The sequence below is a fragment of the Rutidosis leptorrhynchoides genome, chromosome 2, assembly GCF_046630445.1.
Source record: "Rutidosis leptorrhynchoides isolate AG116_Rl617_1_P2 chromosome 2, CSIRO_AGI_Rlap_v1, whole genome shotgun sequence".
In the NCBI taxonomy this organism is placed as follows: Eukaryota; Viridiplantae; Streptophyta; class Magnoliopsida; order Asterales; family Asteraceae; genus Rutidosis; species Rutidosis leptorrhynchoides.
The window spans coordinates 414,769,747-414,783,504 of NC_092334.1; the positions used below are offsets into that span (position 1 = coordinate 414,769,747).

Below are 13,758 nucleotides of genomic sequence, written 5' to 3' on the forward strand. Positions count from 1 at the left end.
GTATTTTCTATGCGACTAAAAAAATATAACCCGTATTTATATTGATTCATCTTCTTCCTTTTAGAATTGAAAATCGATTACAGGTTTGTCATTCACAAAAAATATAAATACATCGAAGTAATAATAACAATTAAGCATCCAGTGTTTATATTAATTAAAAAAAATTAACAGCATAAGAGCTGCTGCTGTTGTCACGACAGCTTTTAAAAAAAAATTTGATTAACGATTTGATAACATTTTAGTCAAAATTTATAACACGAAACACATTACAAATCAATACTAGAAACTATTGGAAACATCAATTTAACTCAAATCGAAACAGAAAAATCGAATTTGGCTCAAGAACAAAAGTTGACTTTTTGAAGTTTAAACTTTGACTCCGAAATTCGGGCTTCATATAACGAATTGAAATTTGAGATTTTGAAGAAAGTTTAAGTAGACAATTCCTAACAAAACTGCAATCTTAGATTTTGAAATTGATTGGAATTCTAGCTTATGAAGAAAATGGTACGCATACAGGGGAAAACCAACTGCATTTTCAGTTTCTGATTAATTCACAAAAAAATGGCAGTTTACAGTGTTTGTGTATTTGACATAGAGAGTAGAGAAGACAATTGGATTACTCAGTATCAATGAGGATCGGATGCTTTATAGAAAGAATGGGTCGACAGAAATAATTAGAGCAGACAAAAAAAATAAAAAAAATAAAATAAAAAATTTGATAGCAATTTGTAACAAATTTGTACTGTTAATTGATATTGATCTCAAACGAATTTTGTTTTGTGCCTGTGACTTAGTCGACAAATTTACAATCAGGAACAAAAAGTTTTAGAGTTGGTAAGGACTTTAAACCGAATACAGCTTCATTCTTGTTTTTATATAAAAATTAATTTTAATAATAATAATTCTATTAATAATAAATAATAATAATAATACTGAATTTTTTTACTAATAATATCATAATAATAAATCTATTAATAATAATTATCCTAATAATAACAATTTTTAAGAATAATAACACTAATAGTTATAATAATGCTCAAAATGATATTATTAATAACAATATTAATAAGTTGTATTATTTTTATGATAATAATAATAATAATTATATTACTATATGATAATAATGATTCTTGATAACTTAAATGATATTATTAATAATTTTAATGGTTAAAGTTTATAATAATACTGAAGATAAAATAAGTTACATGTATTCTATTTTCATATTAGAATAATGATATTAATAATACTGATTTTGATAATAATATTAATAATAATAAAAGTAATAATAATATTATACAAATATATTTTAAACTTGTAATTTCATTTTATATATTACCCTTTTATATTATCGACTATGTGATACTTATATCATAATTGAATTTTTAATATCTATATATTTTTATATATTCCAATATACATATAATTTTTACAACAATGGTTCGTGAATCGTCGGGAATAGTCAAAGGCCAAATGAATATATGAAAAGTAGTTCAAACATTTTGAGATTCGATTAAATAGACTTTGCTTATCATGTCGAAATCATATAAGAATAAAGTTTAAATTTGGTCGAAAATTTTCGGGTCGTCACAAGAATGAATTCCAATAAACAAAGTCTTTGGAAATCCATTGTCGTTACTACTTTCGGGTCATTTTTCAAGGGGAAGATTATGAATAATGTGTCTTCCTTACAAACGTCTCAACTTTCTCCAATTTGGAAGGATTTGATTAACCTCCAAAAAGAAGACTCATTATCGTGCATTGTTGGGCCTACGATTTGGAAATGGAAGATTGGAAACGGGGCGAATATTTAATTTTGGCATGATAATTGGGTGCAAGGAAGAATTCTAAAAGACGACTTCCCTTTCCTATTTAATATTTGTTTCGAACCTAATGCTTATGTACAACAATTTCGTCAGCCTGCTTCTCTCGATGTGGCCCAAACCGGTTGGAATCTGCTACTGTCTCATCCTCTATCTCAGTTCGACTTATAGATGGCTGTGCAACTTGAAGCTTTTTTATCGAGCATCAGGTTAGACGACAGCATCCCTGATAATGTTTTATGGACTGCCGATCCCAACACATTATTCTGTTGCTGATGCAATTCGAATTCTGGTCCATTCAAGCGATTTCGTTTAGCCTATCTGTCCTAAAGTTGTTTGGGGCAATAAAGTCGCGTCCAAAATTATGTAATTTCATTGGCTTGCAATTCGTAAAAGTATCCCTGTTAGAGACGTTTTGTCCCGAAGTCATATTTTACCTATCAATCATTCCACTTTATATGTGTGGTGTTTGGACGAGACTGAGACCATCGATCACCTTTTGTTACATTGTAGATGGTCCTTCAATATATGGGCGGACATATTTAGATAGTCGAATTTAAGATGGGTTATCCCGCGGTCGATTGAAGATTTTTCGTTCGATTGGTATTATGGTATGAGGATTAAAGTCTCGAAGTTTTTGAAATTGATTGGCCCCGCGATTATATGGGCCATTTGGATGGCTAGAAACGATTTCATCTTCAACAACAAATATATATGTCGATCGGTTATTGTGCGCAATAACAAGCTCAAAGTGTTTCTATGGGCAACGAACCTCAATTTTTGTCATGGTTTACATTCGTATGTATGAGAGCAAAATCCCTCTTTATTATGCTTTTAGGCCTTTGCGCCATTGTATGTTTCTTTCATTTTCAAGACCGAACTAGTCTCCGTCTTTGTTTCTTGTATTGATCCTTAATTGTTTTGATGAAGTGATTAAAGTTTAATATATTCTCTCTTCGCTGGAAAAAAAAGAAAAACAACAATACCTAATTCCACAAATGTAGGGTATGAGGAAGGTGAGTGCGAATGTAAATAATCATTTCTCGTATCCTAGATTAAAAGAAAGTCACTACACTACCCGCGGGTATAGAACCCGTGACTAGATAAGTTGATGTTGCTTGTAGCAAAGTTCCCACATTATCTCTTCCATGTTGGTTTAGGCAAGGGAATTATTGATGACATATTGTAAATTCATATAATATATATAACATTGAAGTCTATGTATATAATTATACGAGAAATAATTAACTCCAATATTTATATCAAAAAAATATACTAGTGCACAACTAGCTAGTCAAAATCATAAAACATACAGTAGTAGTATATGTAATTCATGTCCTTAATTACGTACTTACTAACAGACAGCCACTAACACTCATTTTCGGACCTCTTTCACAGTTTAAATCTGGAAGAAAAAGCTAAAGAAGCCTCGGCTTCTCGTCAAAGGAGTCATCCCAATCCGTATTTTGAATCGAATTCAGTCCCCTCATAAATGGAGCACTCGCTACATGAACCCCAGTAGAACTTAAAAACTCCGAGTATCCACCAGTTGAACCACCAGCTCCACCACCACCGCCCATACCCAACCCAAGAAAATCTAACGTGGTTGGTGCCGGTGGGCCCATCAGTAAATGATCATTAAAGTTCTCGTTTCGTTCTTGTTTCCTTTGAATAATATTATTATTATTCCAGTGACCAATACTAGTTTCTTGGTAGTGATCCGTGGGCCGTGGTGGTGCTAAACCGAGCGCATGTAAAAACGAGGTGTTTGATGATGTTGAACCCATCTGAGCTGCTTTTTGTAACAACGCAGTTGCTGAAAGAGCTGGTTGTTGAGACTGTACGTAACGAGTTTGATCAGTTTGCGGAAATAATGCCGGCTGGGTTGCGGTGGAACGGTACAACGAGGAGGATAACGAAAGCGACATTGGTTCGATAGGTAAGTTCCGATCAGCTCCCGTAACACCACATAACATATTAGAGTAACATGTTGGAGATGATTGAGATGATGGTAAAATTGTTGATGATGCAAAAATACTTGCATATACACCACTACTACTAGTAATGGCATTTTTATTACCGCTGGTAGTTGAACCACCACTAAGTGTGGTTGAGGCGGTGTTTGTTTCAACCACCTCAACCTCGGCTACCGCACCAAAAGAACCACCCGTCTGGTGCGCTAAACTTGTTGTGGCCTTTTCCGGCAAATCTGTAGCAAAAACATAATCACCATTATATTAGTCTACAATAAAATAAAACAAATGATATATAATAAACTTGTTGTGGCCTTTTCCGGCAAATCTGTAGCAAAAACACAATCACCATTATATTAGTCTACAATAAAATAAAACAAATGATATATAATGAGGTAGGTGATTCTCACACACCACTTTTTGATCCATGTACACTTTTATCTCATAAGTTTCAAGTTATGCCTTAAGTAGTTGAACTTATATTATTATTATATATGTAATTAAGGGTAAAATAGATAATTAGGTATGTACACTTTTATCTCATAAGTTTCCACTTATGCCCTAAGTAGTTGAACTTATATTATTATTATATATGTAATATGTAATATGTAATTAAGGGTAAAATAGATAATTATGTGTATATGGATGAAAAAGTGGTGTGGGTGACTGGTGTGTGTGGGGGATCACCTCAAGTTGATGTTAATTGTTTATAATTTTATATTGAAGTTTAAGTAGTTTAATGCAATCTAAAAAAGCATATAGTATGAACTTTGCTCCTACAAGCAAAAAGAGAAGGAACAATCATGGTGTACTTTTTCACACACGTAAAATCTTTCTTTTTTAATTACTTAGCTTTTTCTTCGATCTTTTGAACATTTAATAATTTAATAATAATAAATAAATGAGTTCTTTGTAATCATACTACCAACTCCCATACTCAGTAGAGGACAAAAGCATAACAACAAAACAAAATTGATCAAATTACATACAGCTAGTGGATACACTACAAGGATAACCATTTTTAAAAGAAAAAAAGTTTACAACATTACCTGAGCTGTGAACAGATTGAACCGGTGACAGTACGCCGGTGGACGGCGTAAGCGGCGGCGGCGGCGGACTACACGACGGAAGCATAACAACCGCCTCTACTTTCTCCGTTTCATTAATATTTTGTGTTTGAGTCGATCTCGCACTCTCTTGTGCTAACGCATCACAAAAAGCTCTATGCGTGATAAAACTATCCCTCCTTCATTAACAAAGCTTAGGGTTTAGTAAAATTGAGCTATTTGAGAACATAAATTAACACTTTTAAATGTGAAAAATCTTACCTAGAAAATAAGGTGCCACAATCGCATCTATATTCTTTAGTACCACAAGTTTTCATGTGAGCTTTCCAATCTGATTGAACGGCGTATTTTTTAGAACAGCGTTCACACTTCCATTTTTTTTCACCGTGTTTTCTCGAAAAGTGTTTTTTAATTCCGGTGAGATCACCGAGTGCACGTGACGGATCATGATGAACACATGTTTTTTCCGGACAAACGTATACACGTTTTCTTATTTCTTTACCGTCTCGTTGTTTTAACTTCCACGGCAAGTTATGACCTCGCCGGTGAAGCTGAAGGTTCTGGTCTCGTTGAAATCCTTTGTTGCAGATCTCGCATACGAATCGATTAGTTGCTACTAGCGTCGTCGGTGATAACGCGATCACCTCAGCATCTGGATCTATACCAAAGGATTACAATAAAATAAAATAAAATAAAGCATACTCCGTACTAGTTATTAGTCAATTATATTTGAAGCAAAATTTTATTTTAATCAAAATATATACCTGGCATTCCAGGTAGATTTCTTTTTTTCTTAATCGGTTGTTGTTGTTGTATATCAGAAGAAGGTGCTGTTAGTGGTGAAGAACATTGAGTTTCATCAACTGAAGCTGTTGAAACCGCCATTACTGAAGAATTCTCAAAATTAACCATAAGTTAATAAATATTAAGTAAAATCAAAATTCATGTATATCAACTCGGCAACGATTCAGCTGATTAAGTCTACTTTTTGATCAGAAAAGGGAATGACGGTGAAATACACCGGCGCTTATTTTTGAATTAGAGATGTTATGTTATTTTCAGGACTAAAAATCAAAAATGATGAGAAAAAGGAAGGAAAAAAATGAAAGAGAGAGAGAAAGGGGGGTTAAAAGTGGCGGCCGTTAACCATGGTTAAAGGAGGAAGAGAGGGAGTGGGGATGTTGAAAATCTTGACCATCCACGTGGCTGAATCATCGAGAGGGTGGCATGTGTCGGAGAAGACGTACTACTCCAACCACGACGCCTTGATTTGTCGTTTTGCATGAGACTTGAAAATGAGTTCACATCATGGATTGCATTTTTTATTATTATTATTATTATTTTTTGACAAAATAACGCAAGTTACAAAATAACTCGTATAGAAATGAAAACGTTTAAAAAAAAAAAAACGTTCTCAACCGAAAGTTACAAAACAATAGTATAGAGACTCGAACCTATAAAGCATGAAAAACAAATTAAAATTATCTATCACCGTGCCTTAAACTATGAAAGAACTAAATGAACCGCTTAACAAACGTACAAGAAACTAAACATAACCGATAAAAGGAGAACGAAAATAAAAAACAAAGAACCAAACAAACGCGTTAAGGTACCGATTTTTTTTCATCTTTCCATTGATGGTCTCCCGGTTTACAATCTTATAAGTCAAAATATTTGAGGACCTGTCTCCAACTAAGACCGCCTCGGTCGGCTCAATAATACCACGTTCTTCTAAATCTTGAAAGAAGCCCTTTTCAACCGGTGTGTGCCCCGGATCTAACCCCCCACACGAATCGCTTGCACCAAGCTCCCCAACTTGATCATCGATAAACATTCTTTGGACTGCATCCCCAAAATCGATATCATTAATATTATCGTGAAAGTTGAAAGAACCCGAAACAATCTCATCTTTATTTTTCTTTCTAAGAGACGATTTGGTCAAAACTTCTTCTTGCGGTTCCTTCAAACGGCCATTTAAAACGTACCACTCCATACAAAACCCCTCGCATTTTGGATCTAAACAGTCACAATACCTCCTATCGCCCCGACCAAATTTCACCAGTTTATAAACACTACTATCAACGAAATTCTCTCCCTTTTTAACAATCGAAACGATCTTTTGCTTATCCTTTTTCTTAGACGACAACTTGGTCTCGATATCATCGAAATTTGTAATGGGCTCCCTAACCTCCCTAACCTCCACTTATGGATTGCATGAGTATCGGGTCGAGTAGGAGTTAATGGATGGTCGATTCATCGAATACCAATGTGATTTCATCCATCCAAATGGAATGAAAGATCTAAACGAATTACATGTGAAAAATTAGTTGGTCGACCATGAATGACAACTTATTGTTCATGAATATATCTATTTCGTCACCCGAAGTATATATATATATATATATATATATATATATATATATATATATATATATATATATATATATGGATAAGCTTAGAACATATACAAACGAATAAGTAAAAAATTTTAAAACAAATATTCTGAAAAAATTATCTTTTTAGAAGTGTCTTGATATGCCAATAAAAGAAAACGCAAAATTTACAAAAATAAAATATCAAAATCGTTAAAATCGGTGATGAATGATAATAATCATGATGAATGATTAATTTATCATTCATCAAACGAGTGGTGAATGATTAATTTATCATTCATCACTCGTTTTGGTGAATGATAAAATTAATCATTCATCACCGATTTTTGAACGATTTCGGATATTTTGGGGTTATAAAAATATAGATTAGGAAAACATTTTGAGGCAGGTTTATGAATATAAAAAAAATTAAAAAAAAAAAGCAAAAAAAAAAATGTGATTTTGCTTATCCCGTTTGTACTGGGGTGTGCATGGTACGGGAAAAACTGACAAAAACCGAAGATCGGGCCGAACCGGACCGAGGAGTTTCGGTACGGTTCATGGTCCTTAAATTTTATATTTTCGGTCCTTGATACGGGACGGACTGTGAAGAAACTGGAAAAATATCGAACCAGACTTTTTATCACTTGTTCACGTGATGAATGGAGGTGAACTCAGTTTAAAAAGGATACAAGTTGTGGGAGAACCAATTTATACATGTGGTTCCCTTAGTCAATTCTAAAAAATTTGGATAACTAGTAAAAGGGGCCCGAGCGATGCCGCGGGGTCTTTGGGTTGCACATTCATAGTTAACGTAGCATTATGTATTTATAGAATTAAAAACGTTTTGCTACGGATGTTTTTAGATACACATAGTTAATACCTAGTATACCTAATGACCTATGCATTTTTAACGACAGGAAGATTGCGTAAAAAGAGGGAAACATAACCACATATGATGTAGTTAGTTTGGGTAGTTTATTATAGGTGTATGTATATGTATTGAATATAGTCCAAGGTATTTAGCCTTTTTTAGAAGTGTCCGTTTCGCGTATAATTAGTCCCGTTGTGTTCGTAAGATTTTTTTTGAGTTGAACGGTGGATTCAGAAAAATTTAACGCGGGGCGAGTGGGAATATATGTCCCGTTGAAAATATGAGTGAAGTTGGGTTAAGTTTTTTAATTAAAATAATAAGTTTACATTTTGCACATCTGGTTTAGGGGTTGAACTAGTCGTTTAAAGTTTGACGAGATGTTATGTTTTTTTTTCAATGTCGTTTGGTTTGGTAGGCATGGGGGGTCATAAACGATCAAAAATCCCATGCCTTAATGTATGTATAGGAGTTAATCTGAAGCTGTTTTAACCGTATAATCGTATTCGATCGTTGATGGCTGATCTCTTGAGTCTTGATGTAATTCTCCGTTTTGGTGATTAATATATATTGAGCTTTTGAGGAAAAAAAAAAGAATAAATGAAACTATATTTTGTTTAATTTAGTCTACTGGTTAAAAAGGAACATACATGTACTTTGACTTATAAAAAATCTATTAGAGTATATATTATATTATCTATTATTATATACAGTGATGAACTACTGATAGTAAATTATGGTATTCAAAGTATTGATTTATTTTGAAGATACTATTGTACCCTATAATGTCCTTTATCTCAAAAGACAAACGTTGATCAAAGTTACATCAAATGTGAAGTCATGATCAAAGATGATTCAATATACATAAAATATAATATGTGTAGTGTGTATTACACAACACAACAAAAGGGTTGAAGTGGTCAAATAAATTTACCTTCATAAATGAGTGGAACGGTTCTTTCCACGGAACCGAACCGAAAATCACCAAACCGAACCGAAATTATTTGGAACGGTTCTGGGTATAGCTTTTTGTATAAAACGGGACTTAGGACAGAACCGAACCAAATTAGTTTTGGACGGAACCGTACAATGCACAGTCCTAGTTAGTACCCCAAAAGTTGTTTATCTCTGTATCCATTCCCTATGTATATACGGAGTATGAGTTTTTTTTAATATTAGCCCTTATGACTATCCTTAAATTCTTAAGACATTCTTCATTTAGTTGTACATTGATAATAACCACTCCAAATAACTACCTCATCACATTTCATGTACAATTATTAATGCTTAAATAATAATCTTAAGTATAGTCTTTAGAGCTATCATTAGAAAAACTATATATATATATATATATATATATATATATATATATATATATATATATATATATATATATATATATATATTGTTATAAAATATCTAGATTGGATGTTAATTTTATTATTATTATATTTCTTGCATAGTAATATTTTATACTATAAATAGACATGTATAGTAGCCATTTAAGGTGTACCATTTCTCTTGAAATATCAATATCAATATTTCTTCTCTCTTTCTTCTCTCTTTCTCTCTCTTTGTTCTTATAACCATTAAAGGTAGTTATAAGCCTACTGAATTATAACACGTTATCAGCACGAAGAGCTCCCGCAGGCCACCGTCCTCCGCTGCTAAAACCGTCGGAAGATCTAGAAACCTCGATGTGTCTTCTGATCAAGAATTTATCAGCTTGATTTCTTCCACTACTGAGTTATACTCATCGGGTTACATCTCCTGCATTTCGTCCTCTTCATATTTCAATTCATTCATATCATAAATCATAAAAAAAAATATTATTATATCATATTCTGAAAAAAAAAAAAATTTGAGATCAATCGAACCTTTATTTGATCCTTTCCATTTACACCACACTCTGCCAAATGTTTGCAACATTTAACCAGTGTATTGTACACAAAATCCGGTCCACAATACTCCTCTACTTTTCTTGTTGTCATGTGGAACGTTAAAATATAAATACTTTATTAAAAAATCAATCACTACTATGCCATACAAAAGAGTCCTACTTTATGAAAACCAATTATTAGACAAATGACTTCGACTCGCCTATTATCTCAAATCATGTCTTCTTATATTCATAAAAAGAACATAGGCAGATTTAATTAAGCATTCTCCCTCACGAAGTGCTCCGTATAATCAAGGTTTATCTAAGCAAGCACAAGTCACTAATCAAGGTAACAAAAAAAAAAAATTCTTATTTATGTTATTTAAGTTATATATGGTCGGTTATACCGCCTGAATTATATTTTCTGTAATCTAACTTTTATTAACTTCACTAACATTTATATTTAAGTTATATATGGTCGGTTATACCGCCTGAATTATATTTTCTGTAATCTAACTCTTATTAACTTCACTAACATTTATATTTATGTTATTTAAGTTATATATGGTCGGTTATACCGCCTGAATTATATTTTCTATAATCTAACTCTTATTAACTTCACTAACATTTATATTTATGTTATTTAAGTTATATATGGTCGGTTATACCGCCTGAATTATATTTTCTGTAATCTAACTCTTATTAACTTCACTAACATTTATATTTATGTTAATAAGACCTCATGATTGTACGCAACACGTCATTTGACAACACGGTACTTTATGTACGCAACACGTCATTTGACAACACGGTACCATGGGTCGAGATTAATTCTGATCAATACGAATACGATGGGGTCTTTATATGTTATCTAACATTTATGATTACTTATGCAATTAATTATTATTTATTTCATGCATACTAATATTTATTCTTAAATTTATAAATCTTAAAAGTTAAAATAAGAAAAAGTAGTTTGTATTTTTATTAAAAGTAAATCTTAAAAGTTAAAATACAAAAAGTAGTTTGTATTTTTATTAAAAGTAAATCTTAAAAGTTAAAATACAAAAAGTAGTTTGTATTTTTATTAAAAGTAAATTTTAAAAGTTAAAATAAAAAAAGTAGTTTATATTTTTATTAAAAAGTAAATCTTAAAAGTTAAAATACAAAAAGTAGTTTATATTTTTATTAAAAGTAAATCTTAAAAGTTAAAATAAGAAAGAAAAAAATAAATGGTAAAATGGAGTAGCTTTTTGTCAAAAATGAAGTATTGAAAATGAAGTGGTCTCCTTCTATAATTAAAAAAAAATATACTTTCATCAAATGAATTTTTTTTGTGGCCGACAATTCCAAACACGAGTCAGTGTTTAGTTTATCAAGAATATCTCTTGATTTGGTGAAAGGTCACGATCACGATATCGGGTGTTGTGAAAGAATTAAAAAAATTAGTCAAGTGGCCTTTTAAAAACTAGAAAGTTTTTTTTAAACAAAAAGTTTTTATATATTTATAATTTACAGGTAACGTAAAAAAAAAGAAGTTTTTTTTTAAAAACAAAGAAAGTGTTTAAATGAGTTTTATAGAAAGGGGGAAAGCAAAGTAAAAAAAAAAACTTTTTTCAAAACTTGTCAAATGTTTTGTTAAAAACGTGACCGTTAAAAAAAGGAGGTTAAATAATAAAACTTAAAAAAAAATTATTTTTTTAAGAGTGTGCATCAAAATGGCCCGTTTAATAATGGGGAGTTAAAAAAGATAGTCAAATTGTTTCAACGAACAAGGGTTCAATTGGATGTTTCTTAAAAAAAAAAATCCAAATTTCCAGTTATTTGATTTAAAAAAAAAAAAAAAAAAAAAACCGTCACCTATTACCCCAACCATACAACACCACTGATGCCACGTTATTTCTTTTTCTATTTCAAACGACCATAAACCATTGAATGGATCCTTGCAAAAATTATTAACATTGTTGTTTGGAAACAAGTGACGAGTATTAATATTATACCCTCGACAAGCTGATAATGACAAGGAATTTGTGGCATGTTTAAATGTGATATATAATTTAATCAAATGAAAGTGCACCACTTGATATAATTTACCCCACATGTACGTAAAATAAGAATGAGTTGATTGGTAGCATAACCTTTCTTGGTCCACCAATATCCTTTTTCTTTAATGAGCCGTGATTTGTGGAAATGTGTATTGGAATTATTAGTCTACTATGATTAATTTTGGCCGTGAACATGATAAGGAGAATTAGGATATAATTGAAACATTTACAAGTGGGGGTAGTTACAAAAGTAAAAAAAAAAAAAATCTGCGGGTACGGGTAATGGATCCAATGAATCCGCATTCACGACCCGCGGGTGCTATCCCTAATTGTGACAAATACAAATCAATTAAAAGTCTAAAAGATAAATGCTCTTATAGGGACCAAATGTTCACAATAATTGCCTAAGCTAGATATGAAACAAATAGTTCATCAAGAAAAAAATATGCATCTAAAGCTTCTACTGAAAATTAATGTGCAAGGTACAACATATAACTATATGGTCAAATTCATTTGAGCCTTCGGAGTCACAAGTATATGATGTATATATATTACTCAATTAACAAAATAGTAAATCGAAAGTAATTCATATGAATAGTAAAACGAAATTAATTAATTTACTATTCACATAAAAAGCGCATATGATTAAAAAGCGCATATGATGAAAAGCGCATATGATGAAAAGCGTAGCGCATATAATAAGCGCATATGATAAAAAGCGAATATGATGAAAAGCGCAGCGCATATGATGAAAAGCGCATATGATTAAAAGCGCATATGGTGAAAAACACAGCGCATATGATTAAAAGCGTATATGGTGAAAAGGATATATGATGAAAAAGCACATATGATGATTTATGAAAAAAAAAACACATATGGTGATTAATGGAAAGCACATATAGTGATTAATGAAAAGTATATTGTGAAAAAGAATCACAAATGTTTCTTGAAAGAATTCAAGGTAAGATATATGAACCAATTCATCCATCATGTGAACCATTTTGATATTTCATGGTTCTAATAGACGCATCTAGCGGATGGTCTCATATTTGTATGTTATCAAGCCGTAATATGGCATTTGCAAAGTTTCTTGCACAAATTATTAAATTGAGAACACATTATTCTGATTACACCATTAAAAGGATGAGACTTGATAATGCTGGTGAGTTAACATCTCAAGCATTTAATGATCATTATATATCTACAGGGATTGTTGTTGAACATCCAGTTGCTCATGTGCATACACAAAATTGGTTTAGCTGAATCAATAGATAAACGCTTGTAGCTAATAAATAGACAATTGATAATGAGTACAAAACTCTCAATATTTATATGTGAACATGTAAATTTACATGCTGCGACATTAATTCGCATTATACCATGTGGAAGTCATAAATATTTTCACTTACTACTTGATTTTGGCCAAGAGCCAAATAATTTTCACCTTAGAACATTGATTGTGCAGTGTATGTTCCAATTGTATCACCACAACACAATAAAATATTTTTTCAAAGAAAGATGGTAATATATTTTGGATATAAAACATCTTCAATCATAAGATATATTGAACCCATGATGGGTGATGTTTTTTTACAGCACGTTTTGCTGATTGTCATTTTAATAAAACATTGTTCCCTAGATTAGGGGGTGAAGTAAAAAAAAATAAATAAAATGATGCTTCATATTAAGGTATATTGAACTCGCACAAAAGAATGTGAAACGAAAGTT

General features: G+C 31.7%; 1 protein-coding gene across 1 annotated transcript; it reads right to left on the reverse strand.

The window, feature by feature from the left end:
- Positions 1 to 3,061: 3,061 nt before the first annotated feature.
- On the reverse strand, positions 3,062 to 5,812 carry LOC139892324 (zinc finger protein GAI-ASSOCIATED FACTOR 1-like). Its single transcript, XM_071875387.1, has 4 exons — positions 5,628 to 5,812; positions 5,125 to 5,521; positions 4,846 to 5,042; positions 3,062 to 4,032 (listed from the first exon to the last, which is right to left on the reverse strand). The coding sequence occupies exons 1-4, from the start codon at positions 5,773 to 5,775 to the stop codon at positions 3,242 to 3,244; spliced, it is 1,533 nt and encodes a 510-aa protein (XP_071731488.1). The 5' UTR covers positions 5,776 to 5,812; the 3' UTR covers positions 3,062 to 3,241.
- Between the last annotated feature and the right edge of the window lie 7,946 nt (positions 5,813 to 13,758).

Bases quoted from the DNA above. Each gene is read 5' to 3' on its own strand.
- LOC139892324 (XM_071875387.1), bottom strand. From the start codon at position 5,775: ATGGTTAATTTTGAGAATTCTTCAGTAATGGCGGTTTCAACAGCTTCA. The intron at 5,522-5,627 runs GTATATATTTTG...CCTTTGGTATAG, and splicing joins AAATCTACCTGGAATGCCAG to ATCCAGATGCTGAGGTGATC. The intron at 4,033-4,845 runs GTAATGTTGTAA...TTTTTGCTACAG, and splicing joins TCAATCTGTTCACAGCTCAG to ATTTGCCGGAAAAGGCCACA.